General features: G+C 43.0%; 1 protein-coding gene across 3 annotated transcripts in view; it reads right to left on the bottom strand.

The window, feature by feature from the left end:
• Nucleotides 1–3,002: 3,002 nt before the first annotated feature.
• Nucleotides 3,003–17,745, bottom strand: part of ZC3H12C (zinc finger CCCH-type containing 12C) — a 44,613-nt gene continuing 29,870 nt past the window's right edge. For all 3 annotated transcript variants that reach the window (XM_069014261.1, XM_069014252.1, XM_069014245.1), the window contains 4 exons: nt 14,902–15,041; nt 11,879–12,113; nt 10,855–10,961; nt 3,003–10,101 (listed from right to left, as the gene is read on the bottom strand). In XM_069014261.1, the coding sequence (XP_068870362.1) occupies nt 8,705–10,101; nt 10,855–10,961; nt 11,879–11,901 (1,527 nt within the window). In that variant the 5' untranslated portion in view covers nt 11,902–12,113; nt 14,902–15,041 and the 3' untranslated portion in view covers nt 3,003–8,704. The remainder of the gene's footprint in view (nt 10,102–10,854; nt 10,962–11,878; nt 12,114–14,901; nt 15,042–17,745) is intronic.

Below are 17,745 nucleotides of genomic sequence, written 5' to 3' on the forward strand. Positions count from 1 at the left end.
ATTCCTGAAATTGGTAAAACATAAAATAAAATCCAGGTTTGTGCATGCCTGAAAGTTTTGTAGAGGTGGATGAAACCCAAAAATTCCTTCTCACAGGCAACCTGGCCAGACCCCAATTCAATTTTCCCCCTTTCAGGCCACTTCCCAAGGGTTGGAATGTTGGGTCACCCAAACCAGCACTGCAGCTCTGGTTCCAGGGGGCAATCGGGGATCTCTGTAAGATGAGCCTGGCTGCCATAAGGAACGGGCCTGGAGAGCATTGCCAGCTCCTTATCCCCCACAGTCCTCTTGCTTACACTTCACCCAGCTCATGTAAATTAATATCAGCGTTGAATTTCCGTCATACCTACCTGCTGCTCTTGGCAGTTCAGCTGGGAAAGAAAAAGCCCGACTGTTGCTATAGAGACCATCAGATGGAGCGGCACCAGAACATCTTCCCCACCACTGCCACCGAGTGCTCGCGTGTGTCCCAGCACCCTGCTGGCGGCCACGGTGGGACTGGGACACCCCTGCTCCTTGAGCCACCCCTGTCCTGCCCTGTGTGACTCCAGGGATGACTGAGCTCCTGGGTCTCCTACGAGCTGGATTTACGCAGGTCTTCCTCAGCCTGAAGCGTCTCCAGGCTCTGTGGGTTGGACACGCCCCCAGGGATGGGCAGGGAAACGCAGGGCAGCAGCTCCTTCCTGGTGCTTGTGGGACTCCGGGAGCCTGGTGGGAAGGCTCAGTGAAACAGGGTGCGTGACAAAGCCGGTCGGTGGAAGCAGTTTAAACCATTTTCAACACTTCTGCTGCTGGCTCTGCCACGCCAGGTGTGTCTCAGGAGCAGGTCCTGAGGTTGCTGAACACAGGTCCTCTCCTGTGACCCTGAAGAGCAGGATGATGGTGGCATTCAATGCATGTGCTCACAGTGTGCCCAATTCCATGCCAGATATTTGTCTACAGTCAGCAAAGGGGCAGTTTATGCACCAGGACACAAAATCTCTAAATGTCCCTTCATTTTGTCAGCATGGAATGATCTCAAAGATTCTGTGAGGCTGGAGGACGCTGCCCAGAGCAGCCCAAGTGACATTTTGTGCTGCTTGGAAACGGTCTCATAAGGAGCATCCCTGTGTGTTCATACAGCAGCCTCTCCTTAGCTTCTCCAAACAAGGTCATGCAGGTTGTCAAGTTCAGGTTTCAGCTCCAGGGTGAGTGACAGAGCCCTTTCATCTCCAGTGTCACAACACTTCAACCTGCATCAGAGGCTGCTGTGATGCCTGTCAGGCTCACAGGCATTTTGTTAAGGCTTATGCAAGAGAAATTTGTAAACAGGTGACAGGCTCTCCAGGCTTGCCCTGCAGGTGATGCAGGCAGATCTCATGGGATTTAGAGAATTGACTGAATTGGGGAAACTCACGGTGCTTGATCAGCCTAAGGGAGAAACCAGAACTATGGAGGAGAAGCCTCAGGTGCTGGTATGACCACTATCCAAAGAGACCAAACCAGATTATACAAACAGATACAAACACCAGCGGCTTGATGTTTTGAGAAAAAAAGAATGGCTGTATTTGGCATTCTTGAAGCAAGCTAAAAACTGAGATCCAACCTGTGCCAGCAACTCACCTATGAAGAAACCAGCATGTTTAGGGACATGGCAAATCACACTTACGGCTTTATAACTCTGAATGATCCAGCACACCAGTTTCTTCAAAGAAAGGACACTAGGTTCACTGGCACAATGTCTAAATCCAAAATTTGCTACTATAAATGACTGATGTGTCCTCTTAATCCCAGAGGCTTTTTTCTTGGTAAGCAAAATGAAGGGAAAGAGCCTATTAAATACAAATTACTACATTAAAAATGAACTGATAATCTATAATCATACATGCTTATGTATGGTCCCACATGATACCCTTCTCTCTCAACTAGAGAGATGTGTATTTGATGGCTGGATTATACAGTAGATAAGGAACTGGCTGGCTGGATGCAGACAGTGGTTTGTGGTCAATGCCTTAATGTCCAGGTGGAGGCAGGTGGTGTCCCTCATGGCTCTGTCCTGGGACTGGTGCTCTTTAACATCTTCATCAGTGACACAGAGGGACTGACAGCACCCTCAGAAAGTTTGTGTGCGGCACCATGTTGGGTGGTGCAGGTGCCATACTTGGAGGATGTCAGCCAGAGGGAAGTTCAACAAGTCCAGGTGCACAGTGCTGCACCTGGCTCAGGGCAATCCTAGACATGAGTACAGACCAGGAGAAGTTATTGAAAGAAGCCCTGTGGAAATCTGGGGATTCTAGTGGATGAAAAGCTGGACATGAGTCAACAGTGTGTGCTCACAGCCCATAAAGCCACTTGTATCCTGCTTGTGGCCAGCAGGGCAAGGTAGAGGATCCTGCCCTTGGTGAGACCCCACCTGGAATGCTGCTGCGTCCAGCTCCGGGATCCTCAGCTCAAGGAAGATGTTGACCTGTATGAGCAGGTCCAGAGGGTCACAGAGATGATCAGGGGGCTGGAGCACCTCCCCTATGAAGACAGGCTGAGAGAGTGGGGGTTGTTCAGCCTGGAGAAGGCTCCCAGGAGGCCTTCCAGCACCTTCCAGTACCTTAAGGGAGATTAGAAAAAGGAGGGAGAGGGACTCTTTCTATGGGCAGATAGGACAAGGGGCAATGGTTTTAAACTAAAATAGGTTTAGATTAGATGTTAGGAAGAAATTCTTCACTGTGACAGTGGTGAGGCACTGGAACAGGTTGCGCAGGGAAGCTGTGGATGCTCCATCCCTGGAGGTGTCCAAGGCCAGGCTGACCATGTCCAGTGAAAGGCGTCTCTGCCCATGCCAAGGGCATTGGGACTAGATATCTTTGAGGTCTCTTCTAAACCAAACCTTTCTATGATTCTATGTTTGAAACTGTTCCGATTTACTCAAAGTGAGCAGTTTTGTTATTCAGGTAGGAACACAAAGCTGTCTATAACTCACTAACTGCTCTAGAGATTTTTTTTTTTATGAAACAAAACCAGCCCATCAATGAGGAAAATGAATCTTTATTTTTTTTTCTCTAAAAGCAGAATCCATGTACATGTTCTTTTGTACGATTTAAAGGTAGTTTTAAGATGTGAATAGTCACATCACAGAAATAATACAGAACAACCAGTGAAGGAATGAAGAGCCAGTTTGACAACTGCTTTATCAAGTATCCCAAACATTATGTTTAACTAATGGTTTTCCCAGAGTGGACTTCTGGACAATATTAAAATCTCACCTACTCAACACAAATACAGAGATAATGACTGGGAAAATAACTACAAAATACAATTATTGCTGCTGTATCTGCATTGCTTCCTTGGAGGATACTCTACTGGATGCTGGGAGATCAGTTTTTAAATTTCAGCTTCATTAAGAATGTCATTTAGATAAATAAGAAGTAACCAACTAGCCGATCTCACATGGTTAATTTATCTGAGACCAGAATAAAATGGGTTGTTCTACAACAAAAGCAGAGAGGTTTTGTTTTAAAAGGTGAAGAGTAGATTGTTATACTTTGAAACACAGACGATGGCTGTGCTTAAGCATCTAAGAAAATTTGGTCTGTAGGTGTTCCCAATACCCGCAAAGGGCAATCCTGGCTGAATGACCTGTCAGCACCAGTGAGATCTCCCCTTTGTTTGGGAGGAGGTGGCTCTCCAGCTGTGCTCCTCAAGGCTTCAGCCCTGCTGCACTCACATACACGCCAGTCTGACTCAGGGCTTCTCTAACACCGGCCCATGCCTCTACTTCTGCTGATGTCAGGCGTACGTGTTGGTGTCTGGGAGACTGGGCCCTCCCAGGGCTACTGAGTGTGAGACAGAACGAGAACTATTGCAGTCATTTAGGTTAAAGGGTAGACAGAGTAATAAACACTGCAAGCACAAGTTATGACAACCCTTTAAGACCTGAAAATGGAAGCTGGAAAATGATTTCAAGCACTCTGGTAACTACGAACCGCACACGCTGTTCGGTAGTGCCTTTATAAACATCTCTGACAGAGCTGATGTGCACCAGCATGGCAAGGAAAACCCAGCAGGCTGCAGGGTGCTTCCCACGCAAATGCACATCTCCCGTGTGATTGGGTGCTTAGGTCACCAGCTTCTGCTGAAACCTTGAGAAATGTATTCTAGAACACCTAAAGGTGACATTTGAACATCTCTCACATTACCGAGCAAAAGGTAGATGGAAAAACCACTCAATACAGATGATTCCAGGTTTAGTTACATGATTAGCCTAAACAATGTGCCCAAACATACTTAATTGGAACAAGATTCTTAAACTATGCCTCTCTAAAATTTACAAAGTATATAAAATGTGATTTGACATTTATAAAACCTCAGCCCTTTTACAGAAAACAAAACAAGGCCATAGAATTTTGTTTTAAGTTTAAATCTATTGGTTTTCTTCTAAGCAGTCTTAGTTCCTGTGATAAAAAAACTTAAATGGCACTCCACCATGGCCTTATAATGCAAGGAATAAATTAGCAAGTCACACTGTAAATAAAAATAAATAATTTCTAAGTTATTTTTATTTTTTTTAAAATGGTCTCTTTAATTGCACAGTATTTTAAATTTTCAGTAGCAATGAAAAGTCAGCTGGGTATTTTTCTAAATGCTCCAGAGAGCAGGAAAGCATTGTGTCTCATTTTTCAAGCTTTACACACTGAAAATACCTTGGTCAAACCACCGACTGATGAAACTGATAAATGTTTTGGTAGTCTCTTACTGTGTCAAGATGCTGCAGTATCTCTCACCCAACGCATTTAGTCCTCTGGCGCTGACCCTGCTGGAGCAAACCTCTGCAGCGTCCCCTTCCAAGCGAGGTACTCTGGTTTACACCGACAGCTTTGATATTTTTGGAAAGGTGTTCACCCTTAGCTAAAACTTTCACAGCAGAAGTTCCTCAACAGCTCAGCACCAGTCCACATCTGCCAAGGCTGCAGGGGTCTCCTTCGAAGGCTTCCCCAGCCCGGCACGCCTTCTCTTTTTGGGGCATCACTTGAACACATCAGGCTTTTGGCCCTCCCCAGAGCTATTCTGCAGTGGAGGACCAAGCCAGAATTCAGACATATCAAAGAAAATGGGACACCTGGAAAAGTATGATCTTACCTCAGACCATTAGCAGTATCTTAAACCCACTTGCCAAATATATGTGTGTATATATACACAAATATATATATATATATTACACATATTTTAAGAAATAAAAGACAACGAAGTGATTAATACTGTCATACCCTGGGTATATTTAACTCGAAGTTAGTTATCTACAGGACATACTTAAAAACTCTAAATATGGTTGTTGCATTGAAAACAGTTGTGGGCAGATGCCTAATGTATGTGCATTAAAAATACTGTATATCTATATACTATTACTGATGCACTTATAACAGCTTGGGATTTTATCTAAAAATGCAGAGTTTCTGCTAGGTATCGAAACAACTCTCAAGTACTGAAGACAAAGGAAAAGTGTTGCCCTCTTCTTAGCTGAGGGACACCTCTAACTTGAAGGTACTAAATCGTTCATTGCATCTCTGGCACTCAGCTGGAGCCAAGACAGTATCACTGAATTACCTCTGCTATTTAAGTAACACGGGAGGTTACAGTTCAGTTATTTGCATCAATGCAATTACACAGACAAAGGTAGTATTTGACCAGAATCATTGCATCCACGTTTGTTACTGGTGTCCTCTTTAGAAGTTGTTAAATATACACACTGATCTCCTCATCATGGAGGAGTTCACACACAATTCCTCAATCTGTTAACACAGCAAAACAAAAGGAAGTATCAAGGCAAATGTTTTGTCCACAGTAAATTTCCTTTACCCAAAATAAGCGAGTCTAAGGGGAACTAGCACATCATTGCACAACATTGAAATCCACCAAGTTACTCCTGCTCTTGTATTTTTAAAGCATTTTCAGTGCTGGGGTGCAAAGCACAGAACCTATTACAAGAATCACCACCCTTCTGGGGATTCAATACTGCCCTGGATATGTGCAGAGGCAATGGACTGTGGGATCTCAGGCCTGAGCAGTGCAGCTCGCAGTCCCACACACCTCCTCGCACCGATATCCCAATGGCTGAGCCTGCTGAGCCCCTGCTCTAGGCCAGGCTGTGGCATGTGCATGGCAGGAGCATCCTGGTGCTCACATCACAGGGAAAAACACAAACCGCTTCTTTTACATATGCACGTTTCAGTTCATGCTTAAAGGAATTGAACTTTCGGCAGAAGTAAATACCTACATAAAAAATAAATGTAGAAACCCATTAAAAACACCAACATAATAATTGCATTATTAAAACAGCTGCATCTACACTATGGTGTAGTACTTCAGTGTAATTCAATTTAACCAAATCTTAGCATACAACTAAGATGAGACCCATTTCCCAGTCCAAACCTCAGCGTCAGCGCTGCATCATTCTCTACATTAAAACATGCTCTACGGATGGCCACCAACCAAATCCAGGGAAAAGCTGTTGCCACAGGTGAAGAGGTCTTCTCCCTAAACAGACAACACAGGACAGATGGTGTAGAGCCCCTCCGGCCTTGCCACGGGGACAGGCAGTGGCAGAACCTGCAGCGCTCCGGCAGTGGAAGCTGCAGGAGCACCACGTCCTGAGTTGGTTTGCTGAACATGGTTCAGATTATTGGATATGTCTATAGCACAATGCTCTTTAGAAGCATTTACTGTATACCCAAACCCTACTTGCTGCAACACATGGTGTCACACAAGTAGTGAAAACGTCTTCGTATTCAAAGGTGCTTGGACATCATTTTCAGGCAGCATTTTACCTTTATTTTAGTGAGTTCCCACTACAAAGATTTTAGAAGGAAGAAGATGCCAATAGTTTATTTTTTCCTTTTAGTATGTGAAATTGAGACAGACACCTAAATAAATACCTACTTTCACTTGCCTAAATCTATTCTATGTCTGAAATCTCTAATTTTTAAATAAGGGATAAAATGTTGCCCAAAAGACTAGTTATACATTTGTGTTTCTAATCTACAAATCAAAATAGTTCTCAGTTAAAAAGATACAATTTGTATCAACAGTAAAAGGTACTTTCTGGTTCTTCAGGGCCTTACTTAAAATTCCAGCAAGTGTACCAAAATTATCAGCTGTATTAGTGTAAACTAGTGACACTTTTTTAACACTGAACATTGTTACAATGGATGGAAACCTAAAACTGTCGGCAACTGATCACGTCATGGAAGTACATCTGACATCAATTGCAAAAACTATTTATATTTTTCATATATATATATAAAAGCTTATGAGGTGCTAGTAAAACCCATGACTTTAAACCAGAAATATCCCTTACTAATGCTAAAACAGACTTGGTTTGTCTGTTTCTAAAACTACACTATTTGTGGCAAGAATCAGGCCTACACAATGCAAAAAGCGAAAAACTAACTCCAGGACCACATATGGTATCTTCTCTCCCCACAACTCTCCCCTCCCCAGCCAAAAAAGAAAAAAAAGTTTAAGTTATTATTTTGAGCTACAATATCATTACCATAGTGCAGTTAATAAATGTTGCATATCCTGAACACACAAAAACCTTTTCAGGCCAGCCTTGATAAATAGCAAGAAAAATCAAACAGTATCTTAAATACAAAACTTGCATTGAGATAATTAAATTCATTTAAAAACAGGTAAATATTTTATGAAAAGCATATTTTATCCAGTACAGTTGTGCAGCAATACAAAGAAAAAACATATAAAACAACTAAACAGGGCCCTACGATTTCAGGTTCCCATCTACTGACCAGAAATACACAGAGCTGGGTAACAACACATGGGAACTGAAACAGGGTTTGGGGTGATCCTGAGCATTTGCAGCTTCTCTTAGCTTCCAAGGGGGCTGCAAATTCTCAGTACCTTTGAAAATCAGGCAATAAGGCTTTTACCATATCCATAGATTAGTAAAAAAAAAAAAAATTTTCCTCCTCTGTTTGCATCTGATCTTACTAATTGACTGCATCAACAAAAACATGTAACTATTTAAGCAAAACAAAGAAAGCAACGAAAAGTGCCATACTATAAATTACCAATACATTACCCATTTCACTGTTAACTGGTAACTTAATTACTTGTTTCAAAAAATGGTCAGTGCTGTAGTAAATCTTTGTTTTCTACAAACAGGTGATTACAGCACAAAAAGCTCACAAAAACAAACAAACATACATCAGACATACTTATGGTGTTGTAAAAAGTTCAGAAACTTGGCTTGAAAATTGGCTTGAAAATTGCCTGCCAGAAGTAGCAAAATCCTCTTTCTGCAGGTTAATATCTCACAGCCCAAGGATAAGCATCCAGCAAGTTAAAAAATGAAACAAAAAATTCCCAACAAAATGTAACAATGGTAAGAAAGTGCTGCATATAAACCCCTGATGCACCAAAGATTATAACCAGAGACCACAGATTATTTTTATATATATATATATATTAATTTAAACTGGAACATATTCCAGATGTGAAAATAGCCATTTAAAAATTTTCAAACTAGAACACAAAACATATCTGGTACTTCCAATGCATGGGGCTATACATACAGACTCCATGATACAGTATTTCACATAAATGGATTACTCTATAACCTCCTTGCTGAGAAGGAGATCCCAAATGCTATTGTAGCAAACCTCCCTCAGCGTTAGCGCTGAGCTGAAAACTACGAGACACCACAAAGATGCATCATGTCTCAATAACCTAGCTGAGATTTCTCCACTAAGATGGCTGCAGCGAGCTGCTGAGCGTCCGTCACGTGAGGGTTCTTCTTCATCACCATCCTCACGAGATCGGGGGGGAAGATGTTGCAGAGGTTAATGTAAACCTTCTCCCGGGTGTCTTGGTGCCTTGGGGGGTCTTGCGGGATTCCACAGTAAGGTACGCGCCAGGGCTGGTCCTGCTGCTCGGGAAGGCTTTGGAAGGCAAACTGCTCGTAGCACGGCTGCGTGGGGTTGCTGGGCAAGGAGTATGTCTGGCGGTAGCCGTAGGCATCCATCCCGTAACTCTGCCTGTCCCAACCTCCCAGACCTTCCTGGGCAGCGTAAGGCTTTCTGTGTCTTAACGGAGAGTTTTCATACAAACGGGAGTCCGAAATGCTGTCGATTCTCGTGGACACCAGCGCTCTCCCCAGATGCAGCGCCTTTGAATGGGACGAGCTCTGAGATGCGGAGTAGTCGTTCGGACAACTGGAACGAGCCCCGACTGCTGGGTGCTGCAGATGCACAGCCATGTATGGAATGGGAGATTTGTGGTGATGCTTTGGTTCTTCGTGACTGTAGCTCTGCACTCGGGTGAGAGGCTCGTGGTAGCTCTGCAGGAAGGGCTGGGTGTTAAGGCGGCCGTGGGGGTGCATATGTTGGCACTTCAAGTTCTCCTCTAGCTGTGGGTCAGGCGAGCTCATGTACGAGCGATCGCTGTAACCCACGTAGGAATCGCTACTGCCACAGCTGACGCTCCCCTCGCTGCTGCAGTCGGAAGCTACAGAGCTAATCCTATAATCCGTGTCCAAGGAGAAGCGCCTTTCTGGACTACGTGGGCCAGATACGCTGAGATTTGAATATGCACTCAGCATGGAGTAATAGCCTATATCCACCGGAGACTCACATTTTGGATACTGGTCATAAGGCATTGGTGTTCCATGATTTTTGGTTGCCATCATCACTGTAGGATACTGTCCCTGTGGTCTTTGATCCTGAGGTGGGAAGTGAACTCCGGATGGAAGGCCGTTAGTTAAAGGTGCAGTACTTTGGGGTTTTCCAGCAGAGGAACTTGGTATACTAACTAAAGAAGGTACAGACCTGGTTTCCAATTTGTTTTTGGTGGGAAGCTTTTCCTCCAAGTCTTGATAGACTTGAGTCCTTATACTAGGATCGGATTGCCTCTTTGGAGCAGCACGCTTCAGCTCTGAAGTGCCATCACTTTTAGTGCTACAGGGAACACTATTGCTTTTTACCAGTCCTCCTTCACTTGTAGTTTTGGCAGCTGTGCTTCTAGACATGGCACGAAGTTCATCAGCTACAGATCGCTGAGGCTGATTTCCTCTTTCTGGATGGTAGTATTTGCATTTGTGTCCATAGGTACATTTCTTCCCTGTTAATACAGACATAAGCAGATTTAAAAAACTTCAAACAAGATCTGTTAGCCATCAAATAACAGAAATGCCCCTCATTTAAAGTTTTACTGTTGATTTGAAAGATCTTGCAAACGAGATAGGTTTGGTGCAACACAGGGTATGCTCTAAGAGCTCCTCTCCTGTTTTGTGGGGAAAAAAGAGGCAGTGGTAGCGTTCTGCAGGTGATGCCCTGGGAATGCAGACCAACACTACCAGCCACATTTTGAACTGAATGTGGCACTGCCAGGGAGTCTACACACCTTGCTGTGTCGGGCCAAGGCAATATACAAGCAGAAAACTTAACAGGGAAGTCCTACAGCCATAAGGCCAGCAGGTTTCAGCTCAGTCAAGATGCCTGTAGGAATGCTCAGTAGCTAACCTTCAGACAGCTCAATTAATTTTCTGGAAGAAAAGCTCAATATCTCATGACATTAGAAAAGGGCTTCTGGAACCTGCAGAATGTAGGTGTTGATTTGGATCTATTCCAATGAATGATTAGTTAAATTGTTCTATTAGTTCAACTAGTAGACAGAAATGTTTTCTAAGTAGCACATGAAAAAATCTCTTATGGTTTCCACCATCAGCTCAGCATTTCAACCCATCTCAGGCTAAAAAAACAATGTTAAAACCAATGTTAAAGAGTTTTTAACAGTTCTGGCAATGTTAAAGTAAAGCAGGAGCTTGGTCCCCAGTCCCAGTACAAAAAAAATTGATGGGTTAAATCAAATTACCATACGGACACGGTTGCTTCTTATGTTCTGGCACAATAGGCTTCTTCCTAAGAAAATTGTCCAGACTTGGACCATGGCGACCAAGAGGATCATCAGGAGGCATAAATCTATAAAGAAAGAAAAAAGTATTATGGAAACAAACAAGCCTTTTCGCACTCCTCAAGCAATGACCAAGAACCTCATGACTATGCTACACCCTAACCTGCCATCCTGTCGTTTTTAAATCCGGGTACCCCGAGAGCAGTTTTGGAAGGTCAAATTGCAGGTACTGCAATTTGCAGGTACTGCCTGACAGGTAGGTCACAGGAACAGACTGTATGGACACCTCCAGGCTGCTACAGACATCTTTGGTCCAGCTCAGCTGATGCTTTGTAGCAAAGCAGGGCTGGAAATAACCCATCCCAAAATCAGAAGTAAGGGCAGCAATACAAGCAGCCATTTCTTAAAACACCCCTATTAGCTTTGCAAAACTGTGCTGACTGCCTAGGACCCTTGCATCAGCATTCAGGCACCTCAGTACAAGAGCCTGCTTGGTGGGGTACTGAGTCCCTCCCAGTACCAGAAGCCACTAGCTGCAACTGCAGTTGATCTGTAGGCTGGGGTACAGAGTTACTATAGATGGATCTAACCAGACAGTTGAACCACAGACCCTGTGAGGTTCATTCCAACATGGGTTTTTCTGTGACTCTAGGACTTAGGAGTCTAACCACAGGCACAGTATATCAACAGTTGGAATATGCTGGCTCAGTGTATCAACAGAGCTGGAATATTATACCATAGCATACACTGAATATACATTGGCATACACCAAAGAGGAAAAAACAGCATAAAAAGACACAAAAATGTTGCTAGAAAAACAGTTTTGAGTACTTTTAATCAGAAGACCAAATCTATGATTGGCTACTCCTCCTGTTTTCCTACATGTACCTAATAATTTGGGTGCAAACTAAAAAGTTCATACAAATCTTCAAACTGTCCTTTCTTCAATTATTTTAGTGGTACATATAAAGACAGAATGACTTACTTGTCATTAACAAATGAATACATCAACAAGCGTTCATCTATGAACTTCTTCCATTCTGGCTTTTCATTAGCTAGATCCCTGTAGTTATCATTAGAGACAATGATGCCATCTGACTCGAAGGCCAACTTCACTATAAATCGGTCATCGTAGCACACCACCCTTCTCCCTTGCACGCGCCGGGATGGTGTGAACACAAGAATCTTCTCCTTTTCTAATTTACGTAAGATTTCTTGATCTACAAGGAATAAGAATCAAAAATCAAACAATAAAGAAAAGAAAAAAAATTGTTTAATCTCTAAAAACATTAGACTTGAGGAAGAAAATCCAAGCACTTAGGACTAAAAATGTCTTAGGTGGTTATAGTCCAGCAGAAGGTGTCCCATATATGATATCTGAACTTACAGTCAGCAGTCAGCTGGCAATACTTTCAAAAAACCCTACAAACAAATCAAAACCTCCTGCTCCACACCATTTCTCTAAGACTAACACAAGGGATCTTGTTCATGTTCCTGTGGTTCAAAAAAACCCCATTTTATCAAAACATCTGTGCAGAACTCCTCTGGTTGAAGGGGTCATTTTAAACACCACTGAATAGGAGCACTATACCCAAGAACAGCCACGGCTTTCCCATAACTGAGCTCCTTGGTAAGGACAGACTTCATTTCTTTGTGGAACCCAGCAAGAAGCATCTTTTGAAAGAATTCCAGTAGGGGAATGGGACTTTCTCATCCAGTAGGGGAATGGGACTGTCTCACTGAATCCCTGCCCATCAAGAGAAGGGGTACCCAAAGGACTAGAAAACCCACATTCGGTACAAGCACTCAGGTTCTCCACAAATATTAACAGCATTCCCCAGAAAGACCTCTGCTGTCATCTTGTAACCAACAGCAAAAATGGTGGTGGTTTGTTTTGTTTGGTTTTTTTTGTTCACACCAGTAACAGTTTAGATTGTATCTTTCCTTGAATGGTTTACACGTTTATACGCAAGCTCTTATCAAAGCCAGATTTCTCTTCAGTCCTTCTAAATAATCATATTTAGCATTTCATGTACTTCCTTCTTGTTCTACACAATCTGTCACTCACATATCCCAAAAGTATTTTCCCTTTTCCTGTGCAGAACCCAGAGATCCCAAGGAGGTTTGAAAGATGGACCTCAGGCTACTAAGGACGTTGTACCTAGTACTGGGGCACCTACCCCTTCTGTTGATTCTCCTACCTATCACTCTCCTCAGAACAGATAAGCTATGAAAGAAAAATACACAAAAAAACTAGGCAACATCTAAAACAGCAGAAGATGCTTGCATAGTGAATATGAATCATGGCTCTTAGTAATGGGTAATAAATAACTCAACTGTTTTGTAGCATAAGAAACTTGACAGGGGACATATTCCATCTGGGAAAAAGAAATATTCCAACAGGAAGAAATACAGCATTAATATTACATATAAACAATATATTTGATACAAGCATTTGTCTGCTTAGTAGAAAAAGCACAAGATTTTAAATGAAATACAACCTTTTTGTATTCAATGCCCCACAATGTGGTAAATGATGAGTGAGAGTGTGATGGGAGGTGATTTTTTTTCCCTGCTAAGAAAGAATAAAAAGATCTGCCATGTGATGACTGGCAGGTACTGGTAAGAAAGATGTGGCTGTTGTTTAGTCCAAGAGACTCTCATGAATGCTGACAGTATAGAACCATCCCCATGTTACTCATCTAGGGCTTTTTCCAAACTCCAGCTGGCCGCGTATTTCAGGTGCTTATCTCTGGCAACAGAGTGCCAGCACCATGTATTTTACATGCCTGGTAGCACACAGGCTTTCTGCATCCTTAGAAGAAAACAGAAGATGCAGTACTTTCACAGAAGATACAACAACCTGCTCTGATGTTCCTCCCATTTTCAGGGTACATGATGACACATGGAAAACTGATTTCTCATTGCTAGACAATTGATCATTGCAAGGTCGATTCTAGCCTTGCTGCTTTCTTGAAATGCCTTTTGGGGCATTTAGCCCTACATACACTTCAAGCAGATGTCACTATTTATTTCTAAGTGGCCAAATGTTTATTACTTAGCCAATGCTCTTCTCATACCCCAAACACAGTACAGTGAAAGGGAAAGGCTTCAAGAGAAAGGCTCCACACTGCCAGTGCTGACAGGGTAACTGCGGCTTTCCAAATGTTTCCATGTGTTAACATGCTATATTCTAGTAGCAATCAAGCAAATGGGATGAAGTGCTGAGGGGATCTTTCCAGATATTTGAAAATGCTCATGGCAATCAAAACATGCTTCTGTATTCTTTTAGAAGCTACAGCTATTAGTCTCAAAAGCCTCCCCTTCTTTAATGGCAGTCATGTTGGGCCCCCCCCTCAGAAAACCCCCTTCCTCCTCTCTAAGTTCTAGGGTTTTTTTAACCCCTAATTCCTTTCTGTTTCAACTTTAGGGCAGTTGGAGGATGTCTCTCCAGCCTTCACACAGAACCTGTTAGTTTGATGAAGGAATCAATACTTCTACACCATATTTTTTTCTATATAAACGCATTCAAAATTAAAATTTTCAAAAGTTGTCTATTTGCTAATAGTAATGACAAAGAGGGGAACCAGTCCCTTTCTGTCTGGATAATTCCCATAACCCAGAGCATGGCCAGTGACAGGCCATCCTGGCAGAATCTGCTCACCACAAGAAATAATACCCACCAAATGACTGACTTCAAGCCTCTTTGGTACTAATGCTGCACAGACAGCATATTTTAACAAAGGCAATTACATCCTTCAAGAAGTAAGTAGCAATGTTAAGGGAAACTTGAGCAGATGAGCAGAACAGAACAGGAGGACGTGGAGAGGGCATTGCTTTGTCTTTTTCCATCCTGTAGGTCGCAAGGAAGTCACTACAGCAGAGATACTTTTTGTTACAGCCTTTCATTGCTAAAGGTTTGCTCATTTAAGCAGTAGCACTGTTCATTTGAGCAGCAGCACTCGTGCTGTGCAAAGCACTGAACAAACAAGCAAAGATGGAGCTTACCTGTTATAAGAGCATCTGGTCTCGACTGTTCTTTCCTCCACGCTGGCACAAACACAGTAACATCCTTGTGGCCTCTTTCCAAAAACCAGTCTACTGCCAATTTGATTCCTCGACAAGAAAATACTTCTTTGTTCCCGTGGCTGAAACACATATTATAATTCTTTATTAGATGACTTTGTTTTTCTATGACCATAAACGGAGCTCACTAAAATGCAGATGTCAAAGCCATGCTCTTCACTTGCTCCATGGTCTCTAAAGGCAGCTGGGAGTCTGTCTGAGCCTAGCCCAAACACAGCCATCATTTCCAAAACAGCGTGGGAGAGGTCTACTGAATCTGCCAAACACATTTATCACCTGTACAAAGATTTGACAAGTAAAGAAAAATATAAGTGTACTTTTAAAAATCCTCATAGCCCAACCAAAAGTATGGGGTATAACAGGCAGCTCAAAGACTTGAGGGAAAGCAGAAGGCCCGAAATACCAACATGAGAGTGAACTGTGTTTAGGAAATGTTAGCAGATGAGCACAGGTGCGCATGGAAGCAGGGGAAGGGACACCAGAACCTGCTACAGGAGCTCTGTGAGGTCCTGTGTGAACAGGGAGAGAGTAGAAGGCTCCAAGCCCAAGGGGATGGCAGGCACTCAGCAGGACAAATTAGGCAAACTGGGGAGACTGTCCAAAATCAACATGGCAACACTAAGAATGTGCTTAGTACATACTTCAGAAGGAGAAATTAATGTTATTTAAAAAGCTGTGAAGAGACAATTAAGCAGAAACTGATCAGACACAAGCAAAACAAAACGTGTGTCTGTTGTGCAATAACTGTCTGGGGTAAGGCAAGAGACTCAATTATGTCATTTTCTAAAGGCAGACAAGTCTTTGCCCAACTTCTACATCCAGTTTTAGGCATGACATTATAAAAGACATAGATGAAATGGAAGGAATCCAAAAGAAAGTGAAAGGAGACCTATGGGGAAAGGCTGAAGGAAGCACATTTAGATAATCTGGGAAAAAAAAGCAGCTTGTGAAAGAACAAACCAATCTTCCACGTATAGGAAGTAACTGAAATGGAGGACAGCAATCAACCAATGGGTGTCCACAGAGAGGTTCTGGGAGCAGGGAGCTGCTGTGAGAGGAGTGTGGGATTTCCCCATGATGGGCACACCCAGCTCTAGCCAGCTCCACAGCAGAGAAGGGAATGAGGGAACACCAAGGTTTGAGGAGGAGGAGGTGCTTCATGAGGAGCAGGTACACCCCCAGAGGGACTTGCACTCTTGAGAACAGGAAAAGGGCAAGAAGGAAGGAGCAGCAGAGAAAAACTGTGACACTCTGACCTCAGCCCCCTGCACTGCTCACAGCTGCTCTGGGAGGACTGACTGCCACCTGCAGCTATGACAAGGTGTAAGAGTGAGGCTGTGGGGAGGTAGTGGGGAGGACACAGATTTGGAATGAAGCAAGCCTGGAAAAGGAGAGACAGTCTTCCCCCTAAATATTTTAATGTTTTTCTTTTTTGTTTCCCAATATTTAATTTGGAATTAAATATTTGTATTAACTGGCTATAAATGAAATTGAATTCCCCAAGCTGAGTCTGCCTGACATAAAAAAATCACTTGATGAGTGATCTCCCTGTCATTCTTTTGAGCCATGGGTTTTCTTGCTTCTGTTCCTCCTGTTTTCTCCCCCGTTCTGTTGGGAGGGGGCAAGCCACAGCCAATCCACGATAGTCCCACTGGGTAAGGACAGAAAAGTCCTTAACTAGCGTAAGGAACAGTTAAGCACTGTGCTAGTAAAAGCTTTCTCCCTAGTCTGTGGGACCAGTCTGGCCATGGATTTTGGGATCTCCTCACTGGAGGCTTTGCAGAACAAGTTAGACAGCTCCTCTGAGGCCAGTCTGGGCTCTCCATGCACAAGAGGAGACAAGCAACTTTTGTGAGGTCTGTCCCAAACCTGCAGCTCTGTGTAGCAGAAGAAACTCAGGGGCATGGAAACAAGCCATCACCTTTCACTTGGCTTGTCATAGCAGGTATGCCACAATCTGCTTTCCAGAAGCGTAAAAGACTAGTCTTTGTCCATGATTTGTGAAGAGGACAACAGCAGGATAGATAGCCACAGGAATTTTAAAAGTTCCTTCTCCTTGCATGTTTTGAGGTAAACAGAACACCAGAAAGTTATTTAAAAACTTTTGTCCCCCTCAGTAGGGAAATTTTAAGTACCTACTATTTCCACCTTTCTAAAACACAGCACTGCTGGTTTATTTCTTGACACTGAGGGAGCTTGAGTAATTGTGCAATGGACAAGGTGCCAAAGTGAGAAAAAGTTTGCAAAAAGGATCCGATTTCAGAAGTCTGTGAAGGAGGTGGTGTACACTTCCACCTGTGTCAAGGGAGAATGAGTCATGGCTAACACCTCTTACAAAGCATCATTCTCAGCAGAGGCTGTGTTGAAGGCCACACATCCCAAACACAAGGGAAAAAAAAAAATAAAAGAAAAGGAAAAAGGCAAAGAAGAGCCCACTACCATTAACAGGATTTAAGTGAGGAAGTGTCCTACTTCCTCTTCTAATGATACTGGAGCCAGTACCTGCAGACATAAGCATTTACTCTGATACTGCAACTGTTGCCAAGCATAACAATCAAAGTTTGTAAATTTCAGCTGGCATGGGGTACTCGAAGGATAGTTTAAGCCCATCTTCTGTGCCTACAGGGCTATACTAGGAACGCTGTCAGGAACAATAGCTCTACTTAAATATCCTTTTTAGCTATGGTTATAGGCCTCTGCAGTAACGCATTCCCTGTTTTCTATGATCATATCACACGATATAGTATTACATCATAATAACACCGT

Source organism: Aphelocoma coerulescens, chromosome 1, assembly GCF_041296385.1.
Source record: "Aphelocoma coerulescens isolate FSJ_1873_10779 chromosome 1, UR_Acoe_1.0, whole genome shotgun sequence".
NCBI classification, from domain to species: Eukaryota; Metazoa; Chordata; class Aves; order Passeriformes; family Corvidae; genus Aphelocoma; species Aphelocoma coerulescens.